This window comes from Talpa occidentalis, unplaced genomic scaffold (genome assembly GCF_014898055.3).
Source record: "Talpa occidentalis isolate TD23 unplaced genomic scaffold, MPIMG_talOcc4v2.1 talOcc4.16, whole genome shotgun sequence".
NCBI classification, from domain to species: domain Eukaryota; kingdom Metazoa; phylum Chordata; class Mammalia; order Eulipotyphla; family Talpidae; genus Talpa; species Talpa occidentalis.
Window position 1 is genome coordinate 30,492,091 of NW_023601653.1, and position 9,724 is coordinate 30,501,814.

A 9,724-nucleotide genomic window follows, 5' to 3' on the forward strand; every position below is an offset into this window, starting at 1 on the left:
TAGTTAATGGTTTAATATAATTTTGAATCTTATATATGCACACAGATACTTTTGGTAAGTCAAGTAGTGCTCTGAAAAATTTCATTTCCATTATGTTTTTATATTATCCATACATTATTAAAAATAAATAAATATATTGGAAAGCCAGTACCATTTCTTGTTGGAAATAATATTATGATTTTAAAACACGGTTATTTAACATTTAACTAGTGCTAACTGGTGCAGTTAGAAAGTTGGTGGGGCTATATTTATATTTGTGTATGCATGAAAATGTCTCTTAAAGGATCTACAAAGTACTAGAAGTAAGTGCTTTTTAATGTGAGAGAAATTGGATAAGTAGGGGTTAAGAGTGAGTGAGAACTCTGCATTGTTTAGTTTTATACTTTTTAGGTGTTTGTGAAGCTAATGTTATTAAAATTAAAATAATTTGGTTGCATATCACATCTTGTTTATTAGGTTTTAAACTATTGTCATCTTTGTTGTTTTTTTTTTTTAAGATTTATTTATTTATACAAGCACTGGGGTACCAGAGGCACGGGCAGGTGAGAGAATTCACCAGAGAAAGAGCAGGGAGCAGAACAGGCAGAAGGAACTGAAATACACTGCTGAGAGGAGCAGCGGGCGCGCCATGTGGGAATCTCCCTGGCCAGCTGGGAATCAAACCAGCGCTAGAGAGGACAGCTTCACAGCTGTGGACAGCTTCATAGCGCTGCGCTCAACCCGCTGCACACCGGGGAGGCCCTGTTTTTATATCTAAATATTATGAACCATGAATAGGTAGTTTTGACAGTTCTACATTTATCATTAATTTTTTAATTATGCAAATTAACATGATAGTGTGATTTTTTTTTTTTTCAGGTTAATGTCCCCAAAATGAAACATAAGCCAACTAGGCAACAGAAGAAGGTGGCAAAAGGCTATTCCTCCCCAGAACCTGATATCCAGGACTCCTCTGGAAGTGAAGGTAAAAATATTTACTGCAGACTGTTCACTGTAAGTCTGATTTTGTTAAAAAATATTACTACACTATGTATGATACATAAAAATGTTTTTTCATATTAATTTAAGAAGACGTATAAGAGTATTGGTGGAGGCAAGAGTAGGGTGCAAAAGAAGGTATTTTAGACTATAGGTAAGTTTCAAGACCAGGCCATATGTAAAGGGAAATGAAAACTGGGGAAGCACTCAGGTTAAGAGCCATATTGCAGCACCAGCTCTTATGCCTTCTTATTTAATGATTTCCTAGATTCAATTTAGGAAGCATTTTTTGGGCTTTGAGCTCAGTTCCATGCTTCAAAAAGTTTTCCATTCTCTGAATTATTATAATGTTTAAAGTCACAAATTAGTAAAAATATAATTATGAGAATTATGGACTAAATTAGTGCCACTCTTATTCAAGCCAGAGAATATGTAAACTATCTTGAAATACATTGAGATTTAATCAAAAAAGGATTAAGGTGATGTCTTAGTCCTTATGAGAAAATGAAAAAACTTGAAGCCATAGTTTCTACTAAGCTCACAGGAGCTCAGATAATAGTAAAGGGGAATTAATGATAAATGCCAGAAAATTAGAAGATGACAAATAATAAAGAATTTATATAGATGGGGCAACTGAATTCAGTTTGAGGACAGTTCTTAGAAGAATCTTGCTTAAGGATTTCTATTGGATGACAGCAGTCTAGGGTTGAAGAATGTGGGTGGGGTAGAGTTAATGAAGTAGAAAAGGAATAAAGTGAATTAAGGTTTAAAAGCAGGCATAACATAGTACCGGTGTACTTTGTTTTGTTCCCTTTCTACAGAAAAAGAAATTGAGACACAGACAGATTAACCCACCCCACAGACAGGTTAACCTACCCAAGTTCTCCCACCCTGCCTTATATATATATATGGATATTTTGGCTCCTTAATTCACTCTCGTCTCCATTTCACTATATTACCTATAATGTATTAACTAAAATTTATTGAGTACTTAAAAAAATACTTTTAAAAAGTACTTAAAAAAGTGTAACTGCTATACAAAATTTAACTAATTTGTGGTTACTTTAAGTATATCTGTATTGTTCTAGTTTTGAAATATGTTTGAAATTGCAAAAATGCGGAGTATTAGTATTATATTAATCTTTAAGTCACAAAAAATGCTTTGGAAAATTATTACACTAGAGACATTAAGCTAAGGTGTGATTTGTTTATAGTTTAGTACATTCAGTATTTTCATTAACTTCTTTCTAAATGTCTTTTTTAGCTCAATCAGTAAAACCAAGTACAAGAAGAAAGAAAGGTATAGAACTGGGAGACATTCAAAATTCAATCGAATCTATAAAACAAACACAGGAAGAAATTAAAAGGTAATATATACTAAGGATGACTATTCAAGTCCAGAAGAGTAGTTAAGAATCCTTTTAGGTAGGAAATCATGTGCAGACTTTTCCTTTTTATAGTATTGCTAATGTTGCTAAGCTAACGTAGAACTTAGACAGCTGTCATCTGAGATAGACTGAGACTTGAAATTCTTTCAGCACTAAAATATTGGGAAGGGGCTTTCCTTAGCTGTGAGGGTAGAGTTGAAATATCTCTTAACTTCTGAGTTATACTAGGAATAGAGTTATTTTACATGTAGAAGTGGGGTGGTTTCTGCAAATCCAGAATATATACTGTGCTCTCTTTGGATCTTTTTTTTTTTTTTTAAAGATTCATTTATTTATGCATACAAGAGCTGGGGCACAGGCCAGAGGTGCAGAGGGTGAGAGGATTCACCAGAGACAGAGTGGGGAACAGAACAGGAAGACTGACCAAAGTACACTGCTGAGGGGAGCAGCAGGAGACCTCAGAAGAGGTCTCCTGTGCCATATGGGTAGCTCCCTGACTGGCCGGGAATCGAACTTATGCTGCAGTGGCTGTGGGTAGCTTCATAGGTTGCATCTTAACCCTTGCGCCACCAGGGAGGCCCCTCTTTGGATCTTTGCCCACACTGAATACACTTCTTTTGTTGCCTTTTCTCCCACCTTGCCCATCAAGAAATCCCTGTTTATCTTTCAGGGTAAAACTCAAGTGCCACCCTTTTCGTTAACATTTTTAATCACTCACCTTTGCCTTCTAGAGTTCTTTTATCCTTCTGCTCAACTTGTATAGCTCTCTGCACATACTCCTTTTGAACACTTACTCAAGACGCTACAGAGTTGTTATTGTATATTTGTGTCTGCCCCATTAGGACTCTGAGCTCCTTCAGAACATCTTGGTGTTATCAATCATTATATAGAGTGCTTCCATCTTTAATTTAATTATATTTATAAAATCAGTGAGCCTACTTGTTTGCATCCTAAAGAAAAGAGAAAGAACCCTATACTGATAAAACACTTTAATAGGAAAGGTCAGAAAAATAAAAATCACTAATCAACTCTTTTTAGCCAAAAGCATGTAGGGTGGCATGAGGATAATGTAAGTTTATTTCATGATTAAATTAACATTTTATTTTGGCTAGCAAATGAAATGCCTACAGAGCATTCTGTTGTAGTAATCATTTTTTTCCTGGGGAATTTAGATTTTTTTTCCAACTCCACCTCTATTTCTGTAAAGAAAAGATGAAAGAATCTTAGTTGACTAAGAAGCAAAATTTTCATTTCAAAACCATTAAGATAATAGGTATCTTTCTACATCTTCAGACTTTAGTAATTATGTTGGATGTGTATCATTAATACCTTTGGTATGATAGAGTTGGATTCAGACAAGAGCTAATAATTGCACCACATAGCATAATCAGCTCCCTGTTCAAATGGTAGAAATTGATTGAACTAGTTTAGATAATGTAATTAAGTGCTCTGTGACCATATATAAAGTTGTGAGTTCTCTGGTAACATTTTCACAAATAATTAAAAAAAAAAACTGTTGCTTATTTTTGTAGAAATATTATGACTCTTCGAAATCATCTCGTTTCAAGTACACCTGCCACGGATTATTTTCTGCAACAAAAAGACTACTTCATCATTTTCCTCCTGATTTTGCTTCAAGTCATAATAAACTTCATGTTTAAGTAGAAGTTCTTTCCAGTAGACTCAATGAACTGGAATAATCAGATTTGGCCTGGGACCAATGTTCAAGTTGGTTTGGTCTTTAAAGCATCACCATATTTCTAAAACAAAAAAAAACTTAGAGATAAATGTAGAGGTATTGACCTTTCATACCTTTTACCCTTAACCTTAAACAAGAGCTATTCTATTTGATTATTAAAGTGAGCTGTATGTTAAGTGCCAGAAACTTTCTAGCTTTTGTGAGATTGTGTCTACATGTGAGTATAATAAATCCACATGTATATACACAATTGTGTCTTATGCATACCTGACAGTAGTCTATTTTATAGTATGTTTTGAGACCTAGTATTAAAATGTTAATAACAAAAATTCTATCAATATTATAAATACATGTATGGTAATCTATTGTCTTCATAAAACAGGCACAAAAATTTTATCAGTAAGGAGTTACAGAATGGGAAATGATGGGATAATAGACATTTTAATAGTTCAGTAACTGAACTGTTAAAAAAATCATTTCCAAAGCATCCAGCTCAGTTGTCTTAGAAATAGCAAGAAAAAAGCCTGATCACAATTGACAATGTTGGGGGATACAGTTGGCCTATAACTTTTTAAAAAGTTTACACAAGATTTTTTTAATCCCTAGAATTTAATATTTATAGATACAAGTATATATGTATGTATGTGTATATCAATATAAAAAACTGGTATGCAGCTACTTGATCTATTGATTATATCTTTCTGTATATTACCGTCAGAAGCACTTGCTGAAAAAGTGTTGTCAAAATTGATTGCTATCCTTTTACCTTATTTCTTTTAAGTCAGCTGGTCCAAATTCTAGAGATGTTATATGAAATGCTGGTAATTCTTTTCATAATGAAAGCTTATTTTAGTATTCATTTAGACCCTAATGTGTTCAGTGAATATGTAGAATGAAAAAAAAAAAAAACCAATGTTTTACTCTAAAAGTCAAAAAAGAGAAAGGCAATAAGACATTTTGTGTGGTGGCATTTATGTGTACATTAAATCGTTTCTTTAAAATGTGCAATAAGTTGAGCATCAAAGAAAAGCATCAAGTTCTGAAGTTCAATTCTTGATTGTCCTCATTTGTTCTTAGTAACTTCATTCTGTGGCAAAACTATGGTTCTTGAAGATTCTTTTTGTTCAGGCTCAGGCAAACTTTTCCCTAAGTTTTGTTTTTCAGCTTAGTATTTTAACTTACATTTTTACATAAATATTTATAGTCCTCTAAAGCAGGGTCTGCAAATGTAGGTAAGCTTAGGAACATGTTCCTAAAATATAGCATAGAATCCTGAAATGGTTATTAAGGAAAATAAAGGTTAGAGAAAATAATTGCTCTGGCTATATTTGCCTTTGAATAAAAGGTAACTGTGAGATGCTAGTAGTTATAATCAGCTATTTACATCATGATAAATATAAAATCAAGGAATGATTGCTAAATTATGAAAATTGCAAGTGATTTAAAAAGAGCCTGACTTTTTCCCTCCCTAACCAATATAGCTATTTTAAATAACCATAGGTTTTTAGGAGTCCTTTTGGCAAGCCAGTGCTGTATCCCATATGTGTGAAAATAATTTTTAAATTGATGAAAACATAAATAAGGTGTACTTACACCCAGTATAAATACAGATATAATAATGACTACGTTACAATAGATGGGTTTTTTGTTTGTTTCATACTTATAATTTTTGTACTTTCTGTTGTCAATTTTATGCTCAACTGCCTATTCATTGATACATTTGTAAATACTGTACAATTTGATCTTTTTTATGGTTCAAATTAGTATTAACTTATATTACAAAGAACTAGATTGGCTAATCACAAAAACCATTCCATCATTAAATATTGAAAACTTAAAAAATTTTTGATAGTCAAACCCCTTTGAGGTTTTGGTCTTACCTACTTTTGTTATTTCCTTTGGTCTAAACTAGTGTTTATTTGCATGGGTATCTTCTAAGACTGGAAAGGTGGTCATTTTCTTTATTTTAAAATGTTCTCTATAGGGTTCTTATTATCCAAGGAGTCAAAAACTACTTAAGCAGGGTTACTCATGATAGTTTCTTCCATCCTAGGAGCAGATATCTACTCTAACAGCCCTCTTGTGCTTTCAGTTGTGTGAGATCCTTTCTGTGAACTGAACACAAAACTCAGGAATTGGTGGCTTAATTTTAGATCAGTGCTTACACTAGACTAAGTAGTGAGTTCTTTAAACACATAATTAAACTTTGTATTTAGCCATACATGTAAAATTGACTTTGAATGTTCTCTACCTGAGATTAATCTTCCTTCCCACGTGGATTCATAAAAATTGTGATTTACACTTCCCAGTTGTCTGAAAGTTTCATAATGGTTTTTCTAGGATTTAAGACCTTACGACCTTTAAGAATTTAAGAACTTACGAATTTTTCATTTGATCAAAAGTTTATTTTTTCACATGAAAATTCAAATAATTACTGTCATGTGCACTTCTGCTTTAGTTGTTAAATGTACAATGCCTTCATTTATACACCCTTTAATGAGATGTAGCTGGCCCAAGAAAAAAACAAATAGGACATGTGAAAAAAATGTTTCAGCAATAGATATTTTATTTGTAATTCATTTCAGTACTTTTTTTGTATCACTTATAAAGGTACAGTGTAATCTTTGTCACCATTCCATTGAAAAAGTTGGCCTTCTAAAATAGAACCCTCATTTAGTATTCACGCATTTGTGCCTTTAAGAAAATACTTTTTGTCATTTTTGTGTTACAGAACTATATGATTCAAAGTGTTTATAGGCTTAATTGTCGTAAAAGGGTCATTTTTCTGTGTCACTTTATTTCTTTTTATATAGTTATAGTATATTTAAACAGTAATACTTTTATAAGGGTTTGTCTATTTACCTATTTCAAGTATATTCTTCACTCAGACTATCATTGATGTAGACTTGTCAGATTATTCTAAGTATTGTAAACAGTGCCTTTTCTATGGAATTCACACTGTTTTTGGGTGTCAACTTGTGCCATATACACACAAAATTCTGTGGAAAGCAGTTTTAACTTTTTGAAGACTATCTTAAATATTTAAGAACAAATGTATAAACTCCATTTTTTCCAGTGGCTATCATTTCTAGTGAGCAGTTGAATATATTTTTGGCTTTTTTGTTGGAGTTGGCATTTTTGATGAACCATACATGAAGCTATGGATTATTTTGAATTATGTTAAATGTACAGAAATAAGATACTAAAGTTACATTTACACCAGATTTTCCAGTTTGAACCAATGGGAGGAAACTCAAATAATTAAGTTTACATTTCAACTTCTATCTTATTTGACTACGAGGAAAAAGAAGACTTTAAAATGTATAACCTGCCACTATTACGTAATTTGTTTTCATTTTGTTTACCTATAGTGTGAACTTAATATATTCAGTTTACCTTTTGTTACTCTTAACATACTGTTTTGTTACAGTTTTTAATTGAAGATGGACTGTTAAATTGTATAGGACCAGTGTCTCCTTACTATGACTGACATATTTAGGAGAGCCACAAGAAACCCATGACAAAATGAATGTGAATATACTTTCTAAAATACTGAGAAAATTTTATCTTTCTGCATTTATCATGTAAAATTATTTTAGTATTACAATACTGAAATTTACTTAAAGAAAAATGCCACAAAACATTTGAACTAATGAGCCACAGAACTTCAGTTGAAAAATGTTTTCACTTTTTAGCATGCTAAATATACATCTAAATTAAATATCTTGTTTAATGGCCATTTATAAATTCAAACACTACCACTGGTCAGTTTTGTATAATAGAATAAAAGTATGTTATCTGCAGTGTAAGTATAGCACACTGTCAAATTCTTTTCTTTAAGGTGCGTAGTAAATGTACAGATAGTTATAGGCTATTGTTTTGTAATGTATTACATTTATAATCTATTATTCCTAACCTACTATAAATGTTTGCAGAGACAAAAGCATTGAATTTTTCTAATCTGTAAAATTATGCTAACTTCTACAAGTAGGCATTCTAAATAAAATTTTAAAAAGAACAGACTCTGTGGTCAAATGATTTTGAATAGAACATATGGTGACCAAATTACTTATTCCTGATTTTTATTTTGTGGTGGTAGTTAGTTGTGAAGTATGGTAAAGGACTTGGAAGGGATTTAACAGTTGGCACCCCTCTGGTATATTTGGTGCTTTATATTCACTCTTGAAAACTCATAATAACCTTAAGATAAGTGGGAGTTAGCTAGATTTTTATGGATGAAGACTGAAGCTCAGACAAGGTGATTGCAAAAGGTATATAGTAAGACTGATAGTAAACACAAGTTTGTATCCATGTCTGACGTCAATATCCATTCTTTTTCTAATGTACAGTAAAATGGAACTGAATACAGCACTTCACTTTTAAATGTTTGGAATAACCCACTGCATGAATCTATATTGATTCAACAACGAAGAACTATTAAACAAGCATATATACCAACCCCATATGAAAAAGTTTTTCCCTTCAAATCACCTACTAGTCATACTGAGTTAACAAGAGTTATATAAGAAGTCATACCTCTCTGGTTTTCCTCTTTTCCTTCATTATCCTTTTCCCTGTGCCCCTCCCATTCTATGTCCATTTTCTTCAAGCTAACAGTTACTTGGTTCTGTCTTATTAATTGGAGGGCTGTAGAGTGGGGAGCTTACAGGTTTCTCCTGTCCTATGCATAAGGTTAAAGGGTAAGAAAAGCAACTTTTTACTGTTCCACCTCAATGAGACATCTACAAAGATAATTTTCTCAATGACCACACACTAGGAGGTAGCCTGTATTGTGCTCTGGCACCTTCCAAAATACTACTTTCTTGTGGAAGTAAGTAGTGGACAACCATGTCAGGTCACAGTAACGTGGTGGGTGTTTTATATTTAAGAATGTTTTGTAGATGCCAGCCACCATGCCAAAAAACGATGCTTTGTAAAGATTCTTACTCTCCCCAGAACTTTATATTAAAGATTTTTCTTTCGCAGACCTACTCACTTTTATTTAAAGATGAGAAAGGTGCAGACAAAAGAGCTTACTGAATGTCACTGATTAAATAGCAGAGCTACCATTTCATCAAGAGAGAGAGTTTAAATAATATGAAACAAGTATGTCCTCTGCCTGTTTTTTCCTGACACTGGATCATATCCCATGATCTGAGGCCACGGATTAAAGCATAATCTGATGCTTTAATAGCCTCTTTAAAGCATGCTATTCATTACCAGTGTGGTTAAGTCTTCACACCTACCCGCTAGCTAGGAAAAAACCGACGTGGCCAGGGTTTCAGTGATAACTTGAGCCCAGAAAATAAGTGCCAAAGCCCCTGCGGAAAGCAGAAAGCGTGCAGCCTGCGACGGTAGCCAGGCCTTCCCACGTGTCCTGCATCCCGTCACTGACGCCCGATCCAACGAGAGGTTTCGTGCCGCCCTCGGTTTGCAGTTTCCTGGGAGACGGAGGACGAAACCACTGAAGGGAAATGAATTCACCGCTGGGAATCGGGCAGGACTCGGGGCTTCCGCTCCGGAGACAACTCCCGGAAGCCCAGGCCGCTTTCCTATCTGGCCGGCTCTCGGGCACCCCCTGCTGCCCCCAACTGGCAGAACCGCGGGGCTGTTCCGCTGAGCGAGTGGAAAAGCAGCCCCCACACCCAATGGAGAAGTC

At 33.9% G+C, this 9,724-nt stretch overlaps 1 protein-coding gene and 1 long non-coding RNA gene across 7 annotated transcripts in view; one reads left to right on the forward strand and one right to left on the reverse strand.

The window, feature by feature from the left end:
- OSBPL8 (oxysterol binding protein like 8) overlaps positions 1 to 8,104 on the forward strand; it is a 118,564-nt gene extending 110,460 nt beyond the window's left edge. For all 6 annotated transcript variants that reach the window (XM_037513946.2, XM_037513947.2, XM_037513949.2 and 3 more), the window contains 3 exons: positions 859 to 964; positions 2,243 to 2,345; positions 3,899 to 8,104. In XM_037513946.2, the coding sequence (XP_037369843.1) occupies positions 859 to 964; positions 2,243 to 2,345; positions 3,899 to 4,031 (342 nt within the window). In that variant the 3' untranslated portion in view covers positions 4,032 to 8,104. The remainder of the gene's footprint in view (positions 1 to 858; positions 965 to 2,242; positions 2,346 to 3,898) is intronic.
- Positions 3,482 to 9,500, reverse strand: LOC129145955 (uncharacterized). The gene is made up of 3 exons (XR_008552199.1): positions 9,312 to 9,500; positions 8,602 to 8,746; positions 3,482 to 3,565 (listed from the first exon to the last, which is right to left on the reverse strand). It is a non-coding gene; the product is annotated as an uncharacterized LOC129145955 (long non-coding RNA).
- Between the last annotated feature and the right edge of the window lie 224 nt (positions 9,501 to 9,724).